The 23,762-nt window shown below is 47.6% G+C and overlaps 1 protein-coding gene across 2 annotated transcripts in view; it reads right to left on the bottom strand.

The window, feature by feature from the left end:
* The window catches only part of SPEF2 (sperm flagellar and cilia associated 2), a 1,151,963-nt gene that overhangs the window by 963,077 nt on the left and 165,124 nt on the right, over nt 1-23,762 (bottom strand). For both annotated transcript variants that reach the window (XM_078674939.1, XM_078674940.1), the window contains exons 7-10: nt 12,228-12,423; nt 8,931-9,119; nt 7,409-7,596; nt 683-851 (exon numbers count right to left, since the gene is read on the bottom strand). In XM_078674939.1, coding sequence (XP_078531065.1) covers nt 683-851; nt 7,409-7,596; nt 8,931-9,119; nt 12,228-12,423 — 742 coding nt within the window. The remainder of the gene's footprint in view (nt 1-682; nt 852-7,408; nt 7,597-8,930; nt 9,120-12,227; nt 12,424-23,762) is intronic.

The raw sequence follows: 23,762 nt of genomic DNA, 5'->3' as shown, positions 1-23,762 counted from the left end.
CATGGGCAAACACCTCGGGTCTGTAAAAAACACTCCTTCTGGTACGGCCTGGATTAATATCCCCAGGGTGATTCACCCAAGCAGTTTTTTCAACTCGATAGTTACTTTCACATTAGAAGGAAGAATGTACTTCATTCCGAGACACCATGTCAGCAAGTAAGTGCATTAACTGCCCCCTAATACAACCCATGTCGCAATCACACCACCACAATTTACAACCCACTAGCGAAGAACATTTATATGGCAACAGTAACAATAATGGGAAGATTGTGTACTACCTATTAATATGTTCCCACATACAAGAGTGCATCTTCTAAGATATGTACAGCAATATTGTGAAAAACTATATTTTTGCATGGTAATTGTATTCTTCAATTAGTTAACCCTTTGCATGCTGATGACGGAACCGATCCGTCATCAGCTGCGGGTGCGCTGTGCTGATGACGGAGCGGTTACGTCATGGCCCGCTTGCCGCTCATGCGCGGCGCGAATTCCGCGCCTGCGCTGAGCATTCTATTGAGCGGGGCGGGCCATGACGGAACCGCTCCGTCACAAGCACAGCCCAACCGACGCTGGTGACGGAGCGGTTCCGTCACCAGCATGCGCCCGCCGCATTTCCGCCCCGCCCCCTTAGCCGCCGCAGTGAAGAGGTTAAAAAAATTGGCAAAAATAAATAATGTACCTTATAATCCTCAAAATCTTGCTCATCCAACAGGCCAATTTTTTCCAGTTCCAGAAGCTGCCCACGGCTTGGATCAGGTGGTAATGCATCGATAGAGGCTTGCTCGTAGAGTGGTTGCCCAGCAAAGAAAAGCTCCTTCCACTCACGCATCACCTTAACTGGGATCAGACTGCAAAAAAACATTGTTGGTAAAATAAGAGCCTGTATAGGGTGGATTCGTCCTCTGTGTTACATATGTTATTCTGTGTGGCATTTGTAAAAAACATGACGAAGAAGGTACAGAGATAGCACCCAAAATAACTTTGTAATTACCATTTTAGAAACACTTCAACCTTCACCCGCATCACTAGATCATTCCTGACTCAAATTTCCACATTAACGATCTATTGTATGTGTTAGTGCACATACAACATATTTTGCACGCGGGGGGCGGAGCTAGCCATGGAGCGAGATGGCCGCTGCCTGAGCAAGCTCCTCGTGGACGCCTAAAAGATCCTACAAAATCCTTGGTATAAAGAACTCACAATGTTTGAAACTGGTGGAGGAACAGGGATCTTTGAAGGCGGAAGCGCTAGCGAGCAAGAACGGACTCTAAACAACACGCAGAACTGAGAAACGAAAAGCGACGCGAAGGGGCCTATTGAGTGAAAGTGAAACCAAAGCCGCGGGCAGCAGTGAAGGCGCTGGCCGAGACGGACAGCACGTAAAGCGGCCACGAGAAGAGACCGGGCCCGCTGAGTGCTGATTCGGGCCCTGAGGGGCTGAAGAGACACTGCAACTGCCCGAGACACAATCTCGAGCCGCCGACGCGGTGATTGAGGCAGAGAGGGGTATGAGCAGAGACCCAGTAATAGAAGGTGCCGCGTGAAAGAGGAGGTAAAGCCTGGGCTGGCACTGTCGACTACCTGCATCATTTCCAAAAGTGGCGGGAGTGCCATCGTTTGGAGCAACAGATACGATCGACGGGCGCCGGTGGGAACCGCGACACGGCACGAGGCGGTAAGGTGCGCACTGCCGCTTTAGAACTGGGACACCGTGGCACATCACAGGTCCATCCCCCCTGCATCAGCGCACTATAAACGCCTATGCAGCTGCGACATCAACTAGAGAGGCCACACCGGACACAACCATAGCCCTGGTCGGGTGTCTCGTGAGCAGAGTGAGCAGGGGGCCGTGGTTCTGAGTGTTGAGAGGCACGGTGTTCTGGAGGTAGCTCACCAAAACTGAGTACTGGAGACACAGCTGGGGCAGCGAACTAACGTAAGAGACAAACTTAGTACTTCAAGAAACTCTACTTATAACGCTCCCAGGCAGCATAACCCAGTGCTGTACTCAAAGACTGCGCTCCGGCACGGAACTGCATTTGTGATAGGAATTAATATATAAGACGCGTAAATGGAATGGAATACATTGCATTTGCACTACTGGACCACCAATGGGAGGTCGGCTGGACCCAATAATCACATCGGCGCCACCGCACCCCGTGGTACTGCGTGTAAGCTAAAAAAACTCATCGCATCATGGGTAAGACTGACCGCACCCAGACCAAAATAAACTTTGAACAGGCAAAGAAGCAACAAGATCACAATCCAGAATAGCACACATCGGCGCAAATGACGACAGGGGCATAAGGCGGGGTGTCGAACGATGATCTACAAACTATGTTTACCACGATCCAAGCAGCACTGACGAACATCGATGGAAAGATAGACTCTTTGACATACAGAGTAGACAGAATGTCTGAACGCATAGACAATAGATTGATTCTCCATGAACAGGAGTCGACGGGCTCTGTTCTTTGTTTGGAAAGACAGAAAAGAGACATGTTGTTTTGAATATCTTTGTATGTACATATATTATTGTTCTGTGTATGTTTGAATAAGAGTGAGGTTGAATAGGTTGTGAATGTTTGAACATGGCCATGTTTGGAAGTTTGTTTTTATGATTGAATGCCGTGTGTTAGCAAATTGAGTTGTTTTGGATGTTGTTGCCGCCCTAATGATACATGCTTGGCTGAAAGTCAACCTGGCCCGCCTGAGGGCAGCCCGAGGTATGATATGTATGTAAAGCATGGTATTACACCTCTCTTGTTAATACACTATGGCATAAATATTCTAAGGATAATGTAGTGTTGCAATGGCCCTTAACCGGGTCTTTTGATGAGAAAAAGATACATTTTCTGCAGGGTCGATTGTTTTCTAAACGTAGTCGACAGTCAATGTTTGATTCCCTAAACCTATGGCAGAAGGAAGCAAAGCGTAGACGTATACTCGAGGAGAAAGTATGCAGAAGGAAGGGAGGTAAGACGATTACGCAGAAAGCCATTGCTTATGATAAATCTCAAACCGAACAGGGAATTGATTGTGCCGATAGGCAATTTAGATTGCAAGTGGATAAGACCTACATGGCTAGGACTGAAGCGGAGGATGAAATGGAGGATTTATTGGATACTCGTCCACCTCCCCCTTATGCTCCACAACGCATATATACTGTTGTTCCCCCAACTCCAGTAGAGGTCCCTTCGGCCTCTGCCCCTATTGTTTCCTCTTCCCCCATCTCTCCAGGAACGTCCTCCGTTTTATCTCCCTCGGTGTCTGAGACGGCTACTTTATGGTCTGTTACATTGCCATCTTCTGTTATGTCCACAGCTGTTTTGTCTCCCCCTACCCTTGCATGGGCTTTCCATTCCGCGAGCACGACCCCGTCCTTTGCTGTTTCAACTCCATCTCGTGCTCCGGGGGATTTCGACACACGAAAGTTGTTTACTCGTTCGACTGTAGAACTAAATGAGAAACAGATGATTGAAAACCAGTCATCCCAGTGGATGCGACAGCCTATTTATACTATAACTGATATATGGAACACGCTTCGAGACTTTGAGCCTGTTATGCAGCAACATGCCCTGAAACACATAGCCACATGTCTTCTTACTTTATGGGAACAGTGTTTTGCAGGAGGGATGGCCCCCTAAGTGATGTATGATATGCGGAACAGGGCTCATAAGTCTGAACTTTGACCAGAGGAAGTGTACAAAAATGTTGAGGTTTTATTAAGTTATCGAGGGCGGATGCACCAAAAATGTTCTTCATGGGACTCTTGGCACCCTATGAAAAGGTCCATCCTATCTTTCATCCTGAAATACCGGAATTAAAGCATGATCAGGATGAGGGGACCAGACCTCGTGTAGAGGCACGAGTGCAGGAACAATGGGTGTACACCACCTGGAAGAGGAGTGAAGTCCTCTCGCTAAAATCACAACTACCTGACCCCTGTAAGAATCTCACGGCTTATTATAAAGTACTCACAGAAGCGGCTTCCTCAGCCGTTATGACCCTAGCCGACATAGAGCTATTTTTCACGTTGTTAGTCCCTGTTGATGTATGGCGTCAGGTGCATGATCAGGACCATGTTCAGGAGTTAGGTGGAACATGGGAACAGATAAAATACTGGGATAAGGAACGTAAGCCTGGTGATAAACCAAAACCCGAACTATTGGCGTTACCTGGCCGTATTATTACTTACATGCATTCCTTAATTCCGCCTCGTAAGGTGGATTGGGATAAATTGACAGCATGCAAACAGAAGGAAGACTAAAGTGTTTCTGATTTCTTCACTAGATCTGAAGGCGTATTCATCGATTTTAGTGGACAGGATTTATCATTGGAAGTTGGTACACGACTATTTGTTAATCATTTTGTGACCAATTTGTTACCGGACGTTTCGGTGCGGCTACAAGCCGTTGAAAGTACCTGGACCACGTCTACGCCCTCGGTAATATTGAGTTTGGCCCAATATTACGAACATAGAGAAAATGAGAGTAAGGATAAGACGGAAAAGAAAACGAAAGATCTTAAGACACGGGTGTTGTTATAACAAGTTGTTCGAGGTTGAGGCAGAGAGAGAAAGGTAGTAGAGGGTTCGTCCCGAGGGGGGCGGGAACCGGACGAGGCGGAGGGCCTGTTGTTGTTTTGGGAATAAACCAGTATGCTTACTGTAAGGAGGAAGGGCATTGGTGATTTCAGTGTCCATTGTTGCTGGCTCAAAATGGGGCTATGAGAGGAGCCGGAAGAGGTCGAGGTGGTGTGGATCGCAGTGATATGGGATGAGAGGAGGCGACGCACGTCAGATCAGAAAAGAATTATTTCGATAATCCGAGAGGTAGGCAGTATTATAATGAGGACTGTGCGATGGATGCAACCAAAGGGTATGCCTATGCATAGGACAGCCAAGGACAGAGTGGGGGCCAGGTGTCAGTACCCGTTGATCAGCAAGGTCCTTATGTAAAGGAGCATTTGAAAAAAAGTTTTTAGTTGATACGGGTGCGATGAATAGTTCTATTTCTCGTTCTCTGGTCCCGGGGGCTGCTCTGTCTGGGCAAAATAATGTTTCGGTGGGATTCTCTTGAATTCCGGTGGTGAGCCCCATTTCCAAACCTATTCCGTTCACAATTGGTCCAGTTACAGTAGACTCTCCGTTTCTTTTGTCTTCCCATTGTGGTGAAAATGTATTGGGCTTGGATTTGTTGAAGATATTACATGCAAAAATGTATTGTGCACCTGATGGTGTTTATTTGACTATCAATCCCCTTGGCAAGCATACTTTGGAGTGTTTCACCAAAAATGAACCCCTCCCTCCTGAGTTTGCTGCTATCCCAGCGACGCTGTGGGTCACTGGAGACACAGATGTAGGATTATTAAGGATTCCACCTGTTTTTATTACTTTGAAGCAAAATGCTAGGCTTCCACGTATACCTCAGTACAAAATTTCTCCGGCAGGCGAGAAAGCTTTGCTCTCCATCATACAAGATTTGATCAAAAAGGGTGTGGTGGAGGAGACAGCTGCTAATATATGCAACAGCCCCATTTTACCGATCTTAAAAAAGGCCCCTGTTGGAAGTGATCCTGACTATGTTGATACTTATCGTTTTGTGATTGATTTGCGTGAAATTAATAAAATAGTGGTGCCCCAATACCCTGTGGTTTCTGACATCACCACTATTCTCACTATGATTCCTCCCGCTGCTAAATATTTCTCTGTGATCGATTTAAAGAATGCTTTCTTTAGCATTCGATACATCCTCATGACCGCCATATTTTCGGCTTCTCATTATCTGGTCGCAGCTCCTGGTTTTGTCGCGCTCCCCAGTGGTACACGGAGAGTCCTAGTATTTATAGTCACGCTTTGAAGACATTGTTGGATGATTTGGTCCTGCCCCCTGGTAATGTGCTTTTGCAATATGTTGATGATCTGTTAGTGGCCTCTGATACTGAGGAGGGTTGTAAGGAAGCCACTGTACAATTATTGTCTTATTAGGCGGCTAATGGCAATAAAGTATCTCTTTCTAAATTCCAATATTGTCTGCGGGAGGTGACCTACCTAGGTCATCTACTGTCGGAAGAGGGAAGGAGACTAACCCCTGAGCGTGTGACTACCATTTTTAATATGTCTGTTCCTCGTACTCAGCGTGATGTTCGTGCATTTCTGGGCATAACTTCTTACTGTCGCCAATGGATCCCTAATTTTTCCCTTCTCACTAAACCTCTCCTGTATTTAACCACTAAAGATGTGCATGAACCTTTACCCTGGACTGATGCTTGCCAAAATGCTTTTGACTCTTTGAAATCTGCGCTTTGCTCTGCACCCGTTCTTGGTACCCCTAACTACCGAAAACCTTTTGTGCTTTATGTACACGAGGTGGACGGTTGCTCGCCTTCTGTGTTAACACAAGGATTTGGTGGTAAGCAGAGACCTTGTGCCTATTTCTCGGCGGGGTTGGATAACGTCGCCAGAGCACTCCCTAGCTGTTTAAGGGCTACTGCTGCGGTCGCAGTGGCTATTCGACAGTCGGAAGGGCTCGTTCTGAACACTGATCTCACAGTGATAGTACCGCACGCTGTGACAAAGAACACTGGCAAATTGATAGATCGGTCAGGGTGAAAATTTTAAAGAACTTCAGACAAGAAATGTGAGCGATTATAAATTCCAATCATACCTTTATGGAGGTCATACATATTTTCAAGCAGCTCCAGAGGCTTCTTAAACCTAGGAAGGGCACCATTAACTTAAACAACGGAGCAGACTGTGTTTGACCCCCTTAATATGTGGAACCTTAAAAAGCCATGACAAATCAGTTTTCTGTATGCCATAAATACATGAGTCTTTGAGGGAGAATGCCATAAACTGAAATGGCAAGTTTAATATGCATAGGTTATTCCTATAACAGCTAAGATAGAATGGTAAAGTACCTCCTCAAAGAGTAATACACAAACTATTTCTTTAATATTTTTTCAGTTCTTTTGTTCAGTCATGTTTAGTATAACCCTTCACTCCTGTTATTGTTGTTAACAGGTGACATTATCTACCTCTCTAAGCATTCTTAAAAGTACTCCTGAGTACTCTTCATAACTTTTAGGACTGTATTAAAAAATCTGAGATCCCAAAAGTCCACAATTATTGCCCAACACCATTAGAAATGTCTAAAGCAAAGATGAAATTTGGTGGAAATCACTCACAGTTGTTATTCTAGAAGAAAGGACAATTTATTTCTGGGAAATGACAAAATACCATCAATTCACATACTAAACTGAAAGTTAATGGAAACAACAAATAAACTGCAACCTTTAAACCTTCATCACCATGTCGTATATTTTTTATTTCCTCAGTTCAAATCTCTTCATTTTTTATTGTTTAATATCTTAGTCATTAAATATACAAAACTCTACTCACTTCTTTGATAGTGCTCGATATTCCCCGACTTTAGTTACCATGTCAATTATTTGATCCAATATTTCCTTACATATAGAATGGTGCTTTCTATATCGAGCCTCCACTCGCTCCGCAGCTAATTTATCATGGAGCTCTAAATCTCTCCGCTCTTGTTCTTCATTGTCAAGTTTTGCTTGCTTCAATAGAGCCTAAATAAAATAAAATATTGTAATTGAAATATTTAAGGAAATATGTAATGGCACCTTGAACAGGTATTTCACTATATAATCATGGGTTTAAAGAAAAACAAGCAAGAAACTAAATGTAGAAAGCATGGATCACTGACTGAGTATCATGTCAGTACTTAGATGTAGATTTTTTTAAACCGGCGGCTCAGCTAAATTTTTTTATATTTTTTCTAATTTTGATGGTCATGTACTAAGTTAGTTAAAGTCAACTAGGCACCTGCTCCTATTCTTGTTGAGAATTTAGGGCCTGGTTTTGATTTTGGCAGTCCTACAGCAGCAGCTGTCCTTCACTGTCCATTGAAGGACTGCCAAACCTGTGGTGCGACCACCCATCAGAAAAGGAGTTAAATCCTGATCTGGCAGGTAGTGTTGTGACAGTCTGATTGCGGTGGTCTGCAAGGCTCATAGAATAGACTATAATGCAGACCGCTGCAGTCAGTCTTCCGACTGCACCTCCCTGCATGGTGTGGCATAAATGCCACACCGTGCAGGAAGTGGGGGTGCAAATACAATGGGCACTACATATGCTCCTCCCTTCCCCGCATGCACCTCTGGCCAAAATCTGACAAGGGGCCCTATGTGAGCCCCTCTTTGTTGCATTTCGTCCACCCTTTTCCTAGCGGGATCCCCTCCATGAAAAGAGCGATGAAGCATATTAAAGCTGGTTGCAGACCATCAGCCTCACAGGATCCCGGTGGTCTTGTGGCAGTCCGACCGCCAAAGTCTGAATACTGCGGGTGGTCCCAAAGTGTGACGGTGTTCGAACCGCCACCACAGGAAACTTGTAACCAGGCCTTTAGTCTTGTGATCGATAACAGAAACTGTATGTAATACAGTATACATTGCAGCTTGCCTGGGGAACGTGTTGCCATTTACCAGTAAGGGGTTCAAGTTGGGGCCCACTGTGACTCACTGAATATTATGTTTTTTGCAAAAAACACTTTAAAAAATCATCAAAAACGCGGCACTGAGTTCTTTTTTCGGCAGCAGGAACCCACTCATTTCTCATTTCTTGTGACTGACCTCGAATGGTATGCCAGTTACCTTGCAAGCTGGCCAGTACTCTGTTGCTCCTCATCTAGGTTTGCACTTTTTCTACATACATTACAAACATCTTTATAATAAGACTTTGTTCTTAGGAATCAAATTGCAATAAGTGCCAGCTCCAGGGAGAAGGACTCACTGCAAGTAAGATTACCCATCTTCACAATGCTCGGTTGCAACATGGGCAATTTGTTGAAACCAGCAATGAACCTAACAATGTGTCAAACAAACAGATATTAAGGAATTATTACCGCATCTGTATCGAGGGCATCCTGGAAATCTTTTAGTCGTCTTTCCTCATATTGTTTTTCTCTGAAAATCCTGTTCTGCCATAACACATCCTTTTCGTGCCGAACATGCATCAGCTGCACGGCGATCCGCCGCTCCTGCTGGGACTGCCTCATCAATCGATTGATCAGCTGCTCCTCCCGGTAAGCCTCCTGGAACACCAAACGGCGTGCGTTCAAATGTACAAGCATTGCTAGAACAACACAACAGTAATGAGTTGCATATCATTTTTCTCTAATTTGTTACCCAAAATATTATCCAAGATGGAGAAGCTGCAGCCATTGCTCACGTTCCCTCTATGTGGGTCCTCTCCTTAGAGGTGTGCAGCGAGCCCAATGCAATGTGACCGGAGTTGACGCCAAAAAAGGCCCGATGAGTAAGAAATGAACCGTGCAGATATTGAGCCATCCCACTCCTTTCTGGCAAACTGGATATATTGTAAAACTGGATATAGAGAATTTAAGGAATGCTGTGGTGGCTGAGTCTGAGCAGGCCTAGTTCAGAGCACATTTTGTACTGCGAAAAGCAAGTTTGTGCACCATAATCTACAGCTTCCCTACAAAAGTGTCTGTCAGGTCTACCCATAGAAGGATTAATGTGGCCGGCAGGGCAGGCATTTGAAATATGCTACTGAAAGTCCAAGCTCCAGTTTTTTCTTCGTAGTAGAAGCTATTAAATGCATCAAGTACATTCTTACAGGCACATAGAACATGAATCTGAAAAAAGCATGCAGGTAGAACCCTTCTGGGACAAGAGACATCCAGTAGGTTACTACCCACAGAATCTGTGGACGAGGGACTGGGCTCAATAACAAAGTATCATGACTCAGATGAGATATGATGGTGATAAGATATTACAGGTGTCGGGCAGTTTGAAGTTAAACTGCCAAGAAAACCAAACCAGTTATTTAGAGGCTTCAGACAATAAAGCATCAGTTGCTTCTGCTGTTGGAGACCCAAGGCCTGGTGGCCCATCCATCAGATGGATGCCGGGTCAATGCATCATCAGGCCTGCCCTATTTAGGGTAGTCTTTTCAAAGCACATTTTTTGCTCGGAGACCACTATGGGTGTTTGTTTCAGAGAAACACAAATAATGAAGAGTGGGTCGTCATGGCATACCGGCTCTGCATTACTGTTCTGACTCAAGCGCTCTCACTGTTTCAGGGCAAGCACTTTTTTCAGAAATGCTCCGCCAATGTGGCAGTTTACTATAAAGATGGGGGGCTGTCCCCACAGGGCCAGGGAAGGCAGGGTCTTCTCCGCTATTTGGGATATAGTTTAAAGGGGTGGGGATTTTGGGTGTGACACCCCCAAATAAATACACGTTTGGCTTGGTAGTTGGGTCTGGAGGCCCTGAGCTGGTTTGCTATGTCTGTCTCGGTTTTTCTTGTCATCCTGATTTCACAAAAAAGTGTTAACTTCTTCATTTTTTGGACCAGGAACTGAAATACATTTAGGCGCATATATACAAAGTTTTTGCGTCCAGATTCCATCACGTTTTGATGCATCCCCAATGCAGGATCCCTTTTGGTATTTACAAAGTCACACACACGGTGATTTGCGTGGCTTTAAAAGGAAAAGTAATGCAATGCAGCCCCGTGCACTGCTTTGTATTACTTTACATAAAGCAGACATTCTATAGGTGGTGCATGGGCATTCCCGTGCATCCTCCCATGAACTTTGACGCAAACACATATTTACATAGGCACGAAATTCCAAAGATTCTATGTCTGGGTTGCATCACTTTGTTGGCACAGCCCTGATGAAAAATCCTTTTTGGTATCTACAAAGCCAAGGAAATGTTGATTTGCATGACTTTGTATGAAGAATTAATGTACTGCAGCACACTGCGCTGCCGTGCGCTACTTTGTGTCAGGTACTGGATTTTGATGTAAACCCATATTTACCAACAGTTGCATACATGGATTAGGGCCAAAGTGGTGCACCTACCTGAGGCTGGTGTAACATGGAGAAACATCTTTATTTCTACTTGTTTTTCCTCTTTGGACGAATGCTGTATTCATCAGCACATATCCAAAGAGGAATAAAACCAAGGATAGTTTTTGTACAGAGCGGCCTTCCTGACCACGTGCACTCTTGAATTATGGCGTAAGGCTGCCTGTGTTTGCCTGAGACAGCCAAAGTGTGCCAACACATGGAGACAGCAGAAGTGTGCCATTTCTTTTAGAATATGGTGCAGTTCTTATCGCTTCAGGAGATGAAACGCAGCGCAGCAACTTTGCTTGTGGTGCTGAGTTACATCCCTTCTAGGTAAATTTGCCCTTTAGGGACTGGTTTACCAAAATTATAGTAAATCTGCCCCCACAGAAGTATTCCATGAATGGATACACATTTGCTACTCTTATTCACCAACATTGGAAGTATTAAGCTTGGAAAGCTACACAAGTCTCAGGTTTCCAGGAATACTACTGGCTATCAAACATGCAAAAGGCATTGGAGCGCATGCTTGCAAATAGTATAACCACTGCCGATCCCTCTGGGTAGTATTCCAAACCTTTGTTTTTCACCCATTGTACCACTCTAGGCGGAGGGCCTGACTAAGGATTCAGCAGAAGGCATAAAGACAAACAGGGTGGTGGAGGGCTTTCCTGCCTTTCCTCTGCATGCCGCATTTAGAGGAGTCTTTCAGCCTAGCAAACATCTCTATACATTGGCAGGAACTGAAGTCATGGTGGTTCCTGTCAAAGAAGGAAAGGTTTAACGGACTGCTCCATCAAATATAATGGCTGGCAGTTAAACGTTTCCAAAGCACCAGTTTGTTTTTGAAAAATAAACAAAAACTAATGATCACCACGCCAGTTTTCTCCCATGGTGCGGGGAACACTTTTCTTTCTGCCCCTGGCACTCAGAAAAGACAAAAAATAGCCATCTGACCGTCCACTCTAAACAGGACAGATGGTCGGGAGGCTTACTTCTGAAGATCCTTACTCCGTTGGGCCATTAAAGGAAGTTTTAAACTAACAGAGTATACATTTTACTTCACTTGTGTAAAACTGTAGTCCACCCAACTCAAAATCATGCTAGGGGAACTTGAATTGGTCAGACAGGTTATACCATCACAGTTGCAACAGATAACTGGTCTATCAAACTCTAATTCAGTCCCATGAGCCCACCTAATGCAAATCAGTATTGACCTTGTCCCTCGTGGGAACAGTCCTCCCCGAACCTTGGTCACCTGATACATTCATCCTGTGGCCCTCTGCTTTTTTTAGTTGGGAAATTTGAGATTCTCCACCTACCTCATGCATCTCGTGAGCTTTAAGTTGTTCTACTAACATTTTGCGTCTCCTTTTCTCCCGCTGTTCTTGAGCAAACACATCTTCTTCCAAACGTTTCTGAATTTTTTTAATGTATTCATCAGTTGAATCTGGCTTGACCAAATCAGTGGTGGTTGTTCTTGGAGATAACTTTCCTAACACCTTTGTTGGAATGCACCTAGGAAAGAAATAATTTAGGAAGATAAAGGTTTCAGCAAAAAAAGACTTAACTTTTAACCAGCAGATGTAGAAAGCATAGACCAGAAATGTGTTTTATTAGAAATATTCATATAAACAACGGCACATTATATAGAATGTTAATTGATTTATATAATGGCCAAAATGGCCACCTGAGGGTGAGTTCCAGAAAAGTAGATCAATATCGGAAAGTTAAACTATATCCATGAATATGCATTAAGTGAAACAATACCATACTAAGGGGCCTTGAGACAAAAGATTAAGTACAGGTGAAGCAACCTTATAGTCACAGAAGATAGGATGTGTTTGGAAGAGGCAACATTAAATGAAGGCCCAAAGAGAGAATAATCTTTCACCAGATGAAGCACACAGAGCAGAATACAACAAGAATTGGCAAATCTTATTTGTTTTGCTTATTTATAAATTAAACTAGCAGCCCGTCCCGACGTTGTCTGGGTATAAAATAGAATGTGTGTAATGTGTATATTTGGCAAGGGCAATTTATTTTAAAATCTCGCGGTAGACAACATTTTTTGTTTCATTAGAATAGGGACGGAGAAGGCCCAGCTGCAGCCCTGGTTGATGTTAGCAGGCGCGTGTAATTGGTGTAGTGATCCGCCGCCTGAGCCCGGCTACAGCCCTGGTTGATGTTAGCAGGTGTGTGTAATGCCGTTGAATGAGAGAGTTATCAGTAGCGGGTAAATACGTTTAATGAGAGAGTTGAGTGACAGCGAGTAGGAGAGGCTGCAGTAATTGTCCCCGCAGACACGCTCATTTGTGTGTTCCCCCTCTTGAGGCCCAGATGCAGGCCGGTTTGATGTTAGCAGGCGCGTGTTCCCCCGCTTGAGGCCCAGCTGCAGCCCTGGTTGATGTTATCAGGCGCGTGTAATTAGTGAACTGATCCGCCGTCTGAGCCCGGCTAGAGCCCTGGTCGATGTTAGCAGGTGCGTGTAATTTCATTGAATGAGAGAGTTCAGTAACATCACGCAGGAGAGGCTGCAGTAACGTTACTTACCAGGCCTCCAGGTGAACGCGTTTGTCACGCCCCCAGCACACGGCCACAGCAGACGATCTTCTGATTAATGTACGACCCACATGGCATGAAGGGCGGAACGTAGCACATGCCCCCAGTGTTTCTCACGCCCCCAGCGTGCCCCTTGATGCGGCGCAATTGCGTTCACATGGCATTAAGGCCGGACACATGCCCCCAGCGTTTCTCACGCCCCTAGCGTGTCACGCCCCTAGCGTGTCACGCCCCCAGCGTGCCCCTTGATGCTGCACAGCAACATAATTGGCGCTTGTATGTACGACTCACATGGCATGAAGGGCGGACACACGCCCCCAGTGTTTGTTTATCAACAAGCCTGAGCAGGCCATAGGCTACCCAAACAGATTCCTCAAGGAGGCTTGCCCTACTTGAGTATCAGCCCTGGAATCAGATTCTAGACAGTAATGCCTCGTAAATGTATGAACTGATTTCCAGGTTGCAGCCTTGCATATCTCTGACATAGGAATGTCATGTAAGAAAGCTACTGTGGCTGCTTTCCCTGTAGTGGAATGCGCTTTGGGTGACACCAATAAATGCTTGCCTGCCAGCTGATAGGCCAATTTAATGCATGAGACAATCCACCTGGAGATGGATCTCTTGGCCGCTGGAAAGCCTGTCTCATTGACCCATAGTTCACAAACAGCTGATCCGTCTTCCTAATACCCTTGGTCTTTTCCAAATAGAACTTGAGCACTCTTAAGATCCAAGGAGTGCAGCGACCGCTCGGCCGGGGTCGTAGGATTTGGAAAGAACGAAGGGAGGGAAATGGACTGATTTATATGAAAATCAGAAACCACCTTAGGCAAAAAGGAAGGATGAGCTCACAGGACCACTCTATTGTGGTGGAAAACAGTATATGGTTCCTTAGTACAGAGCGCTTGTATCTCACTTACTCTGCGCGCTGACGTAACCGCCACTAAAAAGGCCGCTTTCCAAGAGAGATATTGCAAAGAGGCCTTGTGGATGGGTTCGAAAGGAGGTGACATTAACCTGGCTAGAACCAGGTACAATTCCCAAGGAGGAGAAGGATTGCGCACAGGGGGATAGACTTTCTTCAACCCCTGGAGGAAATCCTTGACCACCGGAACCTGAAAGAAAGAAATCTGGTTAGGTGATATGGCTGACAGATGCACTCTAATGAAAGCATATTTCAACCCCGAAGTTGCCAAGGAAAGGAGGTATGGAAGAATTACTTCCTCCTGCCCTTTAGCAGGATCTAGGTGACGATCCCTACACCATATGTAAAACCTTTTCCACTTGAACGCATAGGACGCTCTCGTGGAAGGCCTCTTAGCCTCTTTTAAAATGTGCATACATTCGGGAGGCAGGTTCAGATGCCCATATTGCAGGACCTCAGGAGCCATGCTGTCAGGTTCAGTGATGGAAGGTTGGGATGCAGTATCCTCCCGTTTATCTTGCTCAACAGGTCCGGCCTGCAAGGAAGCCTTCTGTGTGGACACACAGACAGATGCAGAAGGTCCGGGTACCACAACTGCCGTGGCCAATCCGGAGCTATCAAGATCATCTCCATGTCCGACCTGAGGAGCTTGGACACCACCTTCGGAATCAGAGCCAGGGGAGGAAACGCGTAAGCAAATGTTCCTGACCAATCCATCAGGAGAGCATTCCCCTGCGTCCCTGGCCGGTGGAATCTGGACACGAAGGCGTGGCATATTGCGTTTTCGTCGTCTGCAAACAAGTCTATGGTTGGACGACCCCAACAACGAAAAAGTTCTTCTACCACTTCGTCGTTTAGCACCCAGTCTGGCTGATCTTCGAAGTGCCTGCTGAGTGCGTCTGCCTTGGTGTTTAATTCGCCTGGAAGGTGTACTGCCACTACTGATAGGCCCCGAGCCAGAAGCCAGTGCCAGATCGCCTGAGCCTCCAGGGAGAGAGGGCAAGATCATGTGCCTCCTTGCTTGTTCAGATAGAACATGGTGGTGGTATTGTCTGTCTGAACTAGGACTGAGTCGGTGTTTATAGCTGGAAGAAAAGCCTTGAGAGCTAGATGAACTGCCCGAAGCTCCAGCATGTTGATGTGGTAGGTTTGGTGCTGAGTTGACCACCGACCTTGAATTTGAAGGCACCCCATGTGTGCCCCCCAGCCCTCTAGAGAAGCGTCCGTGACCACGGACAGTGTTGGAATAGGTTGGTGAAACGGTACTCCCAGCAACACATTCTGCGGGCGAGTCCACCATAGGATGGACGTCCTCGCTGCCTGGGACAAAGTGATTCGATCCTCCCAATCCCCCGTCGCTTGGTCCCACTGGTTCTCTAGAGCCTGCTGCAGAGGCCCCATTCTCAGTCTGGCGTTTTGCATCAGAAAAATGCAGGACGCCATGGAGCCCAGCAGGGAAGCTACCTGTCTGACTGATGGATTTCGAGACTGGAGGAGAGTCCTGCACTTTTGTTTCATAGATGATAGTCTCTCCTCCGAAGGAAACGATTTTCCCAAACCTGTGTCCAGAACTGCGCCCAGGTAGTGGATGCTCTGGGTCGGTTGTTGGACAGACTTTTCCATGTTCACATGGAGGCCTAGCTTGTGTAACTGCTGTAGGCACAGTTGAAAGTCGCTGAGTACCTGTCGGGAAGATGGGCCTTTCAGGAGCCAGTCGTCCAGGTATGGATAGACGAAGAGCCCCTTCTTGTGTAGATAAGCCGTAACTACTGCCATGCATTTAGTGAAGACTCGTGGTGCTGACTTGAGCCCGAAGGGCAGCACTTTGTACTGGTAGTGCTTGCTTCCTACCACAAACCTCAAGTATTTCCGATGGCGAAGGGCGATCGGAATATGAAAGTGCGCATCTTGCAAATCCACCGAACACATCCAATCCCCGGCTTGAAGATGTGGGCATATTTGGTGAAGAGCCAACATGCAGAACTTTTCTTTGACCACCACCTTGTTTAGAAGGCGAAGGTCCAAGATGGGTCTGAACTTGTCCTCCCGATCTTTTTTGGGGACAAGAAAATATCTGGAGTAGACTCCTTTTCCCCTTTGAGAGGGAGGAACCTCCTCGATGGCTCTTTTTTGGAGAAGAGTCTTGACCTCTCTTTGGAGAAGGTTTAGTTGGTACGGGCGAGACTTTTTTGGAGGTATGGACTTTGGGATCGCACAGAAACGTAGTGCATATCCATTGCGCGGTGTATTCAGCACCCAACGATCTTTTGTGATGCTGACCCACTCTGCCAGATGTTGCGAAGCACTTCCTCCCACTGGAGTGGGAAACGGCGCCAGAGGAAGCCACTGCTCAAGCTTTCCCTCCTCTTGTTGTGGAAGAGGACTGCTGATGACCTCCTCTACCTCTGTTGGATTTGCCTCCTCGAAATTGGGGTTTTCCCTGATTTTTGTTCTGGGACCACTGAGGGGTTTGAACCCTCTGTTGAGCCCCTCTGCCCCTGTTGGATTTGAAGCGTCGTTTGAATTCCTTCTTCTTCTCCAAACCGACCGCTTTTACCGTGTCCAGTTCGGTTTTCATCCGGGTCATTTCCTCATCCGCGTGTTCCCCTAAGAGAGAGGACCCAGAGAAAGGAAGATTCAAGATACGTTGTTGAGCATCAGGTTTGAGGCCTGTTAAGCGTAACCAAGAAGACCTTCTGGCACATACTCCATGAGAATAAGAATGCGCCGCCAACACTGCACCGTCCGCCACGGTGCTTATCATTTGGTTTGCCACCAGACAGCCTTCCGTTAGTGTCTCTTCAAAGTCCTTTTGGTCCTCCTTTGGGAGCTTGGCTTTGAAGCGCTCCATCGAGTCCCATAAGGCTCTGTCATATCTTCCCAGCAGCGCGGACGCACTGGATACCTTCAAGGCAGAAGCGGCAGCATTACAAACTCTGTGACCCCATGAGTTCTGTGTCTTACTGTCCTTATCTGGCGGGACAGAAGATGAAGGAGCGACTGCATGGGTCTGCCGAGCCGCTGCCACAATCACAGAATCTGATGGTGGATCAGATTTGACAAAGACAGGGTCTGAGTCAGCAGGCTTGTATTTCTTTTGTATACGAGCCGGCACTGCTCTGATGGTTGCAGGGGTGAGGAAAATGTTCTTGACTGGTTCCATGAGTCCTGGGACTAAAGGAAGCAATGGACGGGAAGAAGATTTTTGGTGTAATGTCTCAAAAATTACTGTGGAAGTCACTTGTGGGACAGCCATCTCAATATTTAATTTCTGAGCCCCTCTCTGCAGAACATCTAGATAGGTATTGATGTCGTCCACTGGAGAGACTCTGGAGATAGGGCTGTCTGTGAGAGTAGGGGAGTAGGGGAGTAATTTCTTCTGGAAGATCGGGTAGAGGAGGTAGAAGAAGTGGAAGGAGTTCTTCTACTCCTGCGATGGGAACTGCGTCGCCTCTCGCGCGATCTTCTGGAACGTTCTTCCCTTCTTGGAGAACAAGATCTTCTGGGACGTTCCTCCCTTCTTGGAGAACGAGATCTTCTGGGACGTTCCTCTCTTCTTGGAGAACGAGATCTATCTGGTCTCCTTTCAGGTGAGCGTGCTGCCTGTCGCCTGGGAGGACTGACTCTGTCTACTTCAGCCACCCGCCTTTGCAGCAGAGATCTATGTTCCGGGCTGACGTACTGCAGAAGGCGTTCCGTAGCCCCTGATTCCTGCCAATTTTGCAGTGGTGCATACCATCTAGGGGACAGCCTCACCCCAGGAGCAGAAACCTCTGACCGACGTGGAGGAGATTTATGGACAGGACTGCTGGTGTTTGAAGATGATCTGGAGGAACCTGAAGACTGAGAAGATGAGTGACGCGAATCCGATTTCGTAACAAGAATCGCAGAGTGCCTCGACGTCGATCTATCCCTCATCGTCGATGAGTGATGCGAAGAACGACGGTCTCTCGACGTCGAACGGCGTGTCTACGTGACGACGGCGGAGTAACTCTGAACATCCTCGACACTGAACGTCGACGAGACCTCGATGGAGATCGCCTATTCGACGCCGATCGACGCCTGGTTGTCGACGGCGGAGGGGTCTTGGTCATCGACGCCGGACGTCGCCCTGTTCACGTCGGCGGGGGATTCACACTTCTTGACACCGATCATCGTCGAGATGACGACGGCGGAGGTGTTCCGCCGCTCGACGCCGATCGTCGCCGGGTTGACGACAGCGGAGGGGTCTTGGTCCTCAACGCCGATCGTCGGCGAGTTGACGACGGCGGAGGGGTCTTGGTCCTCGACGCCGATCGTCGCCGAGTTGACGACGGCGGAGGGGTCTTGGTCCTCGACGCCGAACGCCGCCTGGTTGACGACGGCGGAGGGTTCTTGTTCCTTGACGCCGAACGCCGCCTGGTTGACGACGGCGGAGGGTTCTTGTTCCTCGATGCCGATCGCCGCCCGGTTGACGACGGCGGAGGAGTCACGCGCCTCGATGCCGATCGTCGCCTGGTTGACGGTGGCGGAGGGGATTTCGCCGACGGAGCTGGCATCCTCGACGTCGGCGGCGAACCCGATCTTCTTATCGACGGCGATGGTCGTTTTTCAGCTGGAAAACCCACCGGTAGATGTTTCTTCAGCGTCGAGCCCGACGTTGAAGTTGAAGGACGTGAAGACTTGCCTTTTGAAGGACTTCTGGCCCTCTTGAAGCCCTTCCTCTCTGGGATCTTCCTCTGGAGGACCTTTGAGCCAGTCCATAAATGCGGTTTCTTTCTCTGTCCTTGAGAGTTCTTTCAGACAGGCGTTTGCAGTGTGGACAGTTCTTAGGATCATGATGATCAGGCAAGCAAAGTATACAGACATCATGAATGTCTGATTTTGCCTTCTTGTTGCCACAAGAAGGACAGTTGTCAAAAAGAGAAGGCCTTTTACAATAAAATGCCACACAAAAAACTGTCTAAAAAGAGAGAACCTTACTGGACAAGATGTTAAAAGTCAAAGTAAGTACCAAAGGATAGAAAATTGAAGTACATTTCTGTCAGAAAAGCCAGAAAAGAGTGGAGCTGTGTTACCAGGGTCCTTCCTGAAGGAGCCGGAAAGAACAACTGACCTAACTGTCACCCCTGGGGCATGATGGGAAGCTGGGAGTCATGGGTGCCTTAAAGGCACAGTGTCAGTTTTTTGTTGCATGCAGCTACAGGTTAGCTTTTCAGTTTTTTTAGACTGTGTGTTTGCAATGCAGCCTGGGAGCTTTCTATGCTTTCAGTGAGTTATAAGAATTTCTACTGCTTTTTAAGGATTAAAACAGTTTCTAAACAATCTTTGGTGTTGTTTCTCATGTTTCTAGTGCAGAGGTACATGTATGGTGGAAATTCTTTACAGCATAATTCAGCTCTACGGTTTATTTGGCTGCAATTGCTGTATACTAGCAGCCCGTCCCGACGTTGTCCGGGAGCAATTAGGCTTCAGGGCTCCCGCCCGGCCCGACGTTGTCCGTGGGTCCCCCGGAGCCTTCCTCCATATATTGCAGTATTATACCTCTATGTTTACTTTGTACACTTTTGTAACCTGCACACGTCACTTTTTCCTCCTGTAATGCAGTATTATACCTCTGTTTACTTTGTACGCTTTTGTAACCTGCACACGTCACTTTTTCCTCCTGTAATGCACCGTTTGGCTCACTTTTGTAATGCACCGTTTGTTTCCTCTTGTATTTTGTTGGCTCACGATTGTCATTTTTGCTTGATTTAATGTAAGGCTTGCTTACTTTGTACGCTTTTGTAACCTGCACACGTCACTTTTTCCTCCTGTAATGCACCATTTGGCTCACTATTGTAATGCACCGTTTGCTTCCTCTTGTATTTTGTTGGCTCACGATTGTCATTTTTGCTTCATTTAATATAACGTTTGCTTTTGTATTTTGCCGCCGCTCACCGCTCCTAAATAAATAAATAAATAACCTACCTCATCCGCCGCTCACCGCTCCTCCCCGCCTGTCCGCCGCTCCTCACCGCCTGTCCGCCGCTCCTCAGCGCCTGTCTGCCGCTCCTCAACGCTCCTCCCCACCTATGCGCCGCTTCTCCCCGCGCTCATGTCTACCGGTCCTCTTCGCGCTCCTGTACGCCACTCTTTCCCGCGCTCCTAACATCAGCACGCACGTCGCGGCCGGCACTTCTTCCAAGGGACTACTTTTTTTTGGGGGTAAATTTATTTATTTTTTTTGAAAATTTGTTTTTATTGTTGCCATCACACATTAAGCAATTACGAATCTTCATTGCATCATCGCAGCGTCAACATTCGGCTGCATCCAATCAGTAGAGCAACTTTTTCAAATTTACATTTTCTCCCCAACTCTGAACATACTACTTAGAAAGGGTCAAGAGAAACAACCTGCATCTTAATTCAAACACATCCTTAGCGAAAGTAGAATCTTCACTTACATTATTCCTAGCCTACACCACTGGTAAGTCTGCCTATGTGCTCAGTATCTAGGTCTCGGCTAATCCCGACCTCCCACGCCCACCCCTGAATACATTACATCAGTCCAGTTCATCCTCCTCCTCAGAGCTATCTACATCCTCATCCTCCGGTAAGGGCTCACAAATGTCCCCTCTATACGAGTTCCATGGCGTCCATATTTTGTTCCACTTGCGCGGATTGAGTCTCTGTCTATAAACCTCCCTCTCCGTGAACATAAGCATATCCATATTCCTACACCACTGCGACAGCGTCGGAGTAGTCGGTGCCCCCCAGTTCTGTGCAATATCGCGCTTCGCCAGCATCATACCGATGACCACCCAACGTTTCCCATGCGGTGATAGGTCTGTCGGGCCCCACACGTGCAGGATGCATACCCGAGGGTCAAGTGTGAAAGAGGTTTTTAATGCCTGGCTGATTGTGCGCGCTACGCGTCTCCAGTAGGGTTGCAGATTGGGACTTTCCCATAAAGTATGAAACAGTGTACCCTCCACCCCACAGTTCCGTAGGCAATAGGGGTGGTCCGCCCTGTGTATTTTATGTAGTGTTGTGCGGGTGTAGTAAACTCTATGCAATATTTTAAATTGGACCAATCGAAATCGTGTGGAGATGCCTGCCTCCCTGGGTGATGCCAATGCCGCGTTCCATTCCGACTCATCCAAGTCCCCAATCTCCTCCATCCACTTTTCTCTCAGGTGCACCAGCGGATCCGGCAAGCCGTTCAACAGTTTACGGTAGGTGAGGGATGTAGCACTAGTCTCCATATAGTCCGTAAGTAGCCGGTCTTCCAATGGAGCCGACTCCGGGACCGTCGCCCCTATTTCTAACACTGACATGAGTGCATGTCTAATTTGTATATATCTGTACGTTTCCGTCACTCCCAGGTCATACTGCTCCCTCAGTGTGTCAAAAGAGAGTACCTCGCCCCTCGACCATAGATTGCCAACTGTGGATATCTCGATGGTATCCCACCGATCAAATCCCTTACTGTTACGCAAATTACCAAAGGCTCTGGAGTCCCACAGTGGCGTGAGTTTGGTAATCACCCCCTCCCAACCAAGCCGCCTCTGCGCCCTGTGCCATATAGTCACTGTGTGTTTGGTCGGTCCTTCCAGCTTCCCTATCAAACCCTTGTTGTAGAGCGGAGCCAGGAGGGTATTCGCACCCAATTGTAATCTATCTGCCACATATGCCGGGTCATCGTGGGCACCATGAATCCATTGGTTGATCACCTTAAGATGTGCTGCCCAGTAATACAATTCAAGGCTCGGGAGCGCCATCCCCCCGCTGTACCAGTCTCTAATCAATTTCAGTTGTGCCACTCTAGCCGGCTTGCCACTCCAAAGTAATGTGGTCAGTTGTGCCGACACTTGGCGGAAGAACGACAGCGGAACCACCGTCGGTGTATTCTCCAGAACATACAGGAAGCGAGGTAGAGCCAACATTTTAAAAAGTGCCGCTCTACCCAACAAGGTCAGGGGGAGGGCCTTCCAATGGCGCACATCCGCCCTCAATCTGTTCATCAGGGGGACCAGGTTCAGCTCCAAAAATGTCTCAGATTCCTGCGTGATTTGAATTCCCAGGTATCTGAAGGTACGTGTTTCCACCACCAACTGGCACCCATCAGGCAGTACCGGGGGGTCACCCTGAATCATGAACAGTACGGACTTAGCCCAGTTTAGTTTGTAACCTGATGCTGCGCCATGGGTCTCACAGAGGGCCAGCAGGACCGAAATGCCAGTGTCGAGGTCCATGAGGTATATGAGCATGTCATCTGCATACAGGGAAACCCTGTCCTCCCAGTCATCCCCCCATTGTATGCCTCTCAGCAACTGGGTGGATCGGATAATAGTGGCCAGGGGTTCCAGCACCAATGCAAATAGCAGCGGTGAGAGCGGGCATCCCTGTCTTGTGCCCCTCGCCAGTGGGAATTCCCTCGAGATACAGCCATTGGCCGTCACCCGCGCCACGGGCTCGGTGTACAACAACCTGACCCATGAGATGAAGCCGGAGCCAAAACCCATATGTTCCAGGACTGCAAAAAGATAGCGCCACTCCACCATATCAAACGCCATTCTGGCATCCAAGGATAGCACCGCTGCAGGCTCCCGCAATCGTGGGGCGCGTGCCAGCACTCCATGCAGCCTTCTCAAATTCAGCGCCGTGCTCCGGTGTGGCATAAAGCCCGACTGATCCGGGTGAATTAGGTTTTGTAGGTGAGGGAGTAATCTAATGGCCAATAGTTTCGCCAGAATTTTATTTTCGGCGTTAAGGAGCGAGATAGGGCGGTACGAGCCGCATTCTGCTGGTGGTTTGCCAGGTTTTGGTATCGCCACTATGGTGGCCACGCGTTGGTCAGGGGGTAAGAACCCCTGTTCCCGGCTTTCCTTGTACATTTCGAGTAGGGGAGTGGAGAGTGACTCAGACATGATTTTGTACCATTCAATCGGCACGCCGTTAGGGCCCATTGCTTTCCCAGGGCGCAGCGCCGCTATGGCTAGTTGTATTTCTTCGGACGTCAGGTCCGAATCAAGTTCGTCCCTAGCATCCGGGAGGAGAGTACGGGTCGGCACCCCCAGGAGCGATCCCTCCACCATCTCCCGTGTGACTTCATTTTCGGGGAAGTAAACTGACTCAAAGTGGTCTGCTAGGAGTTCCACTATCCGATCAGGCCTGGTCTGGAGCACCCCTCCCGAGTCCTTTAGCTGTAGTATGGCCCTTTGACCTCCACGTTTCTTCTCTAGCCATGCCAAGAGCTTACCCGCCTTATCTCCTAGGTCATATACCCTATTTGCTGTCGCCGCCATCCCGCCCACCACTTTGCGCCGTAGATGGTCGGCGTGTCTCTGCTGACACAGTCGGAGCGTGTGATGTGTATCCTCACTCGGGTTACTCTCATGTGCCCGAGTCG

This window comes from Lissotriton helveticus, chromosome 2_1, assembly GCF_964261635.1.
Source record: "Lissotriton helveticus chromosome 2_1, aLisHel1.1, whole genome shotgun sequence".
Classification (NCBI taxonomy): domain Eukaryota; kingdom Metazoa; phylum Chordata; class Amphibia; order Caudata; family Salamandridae; genus Lissotriton; species Lissotriton helveticus.
This window is presented reverse-complemented; position numbering and strand designations above follow the sequence as displayed.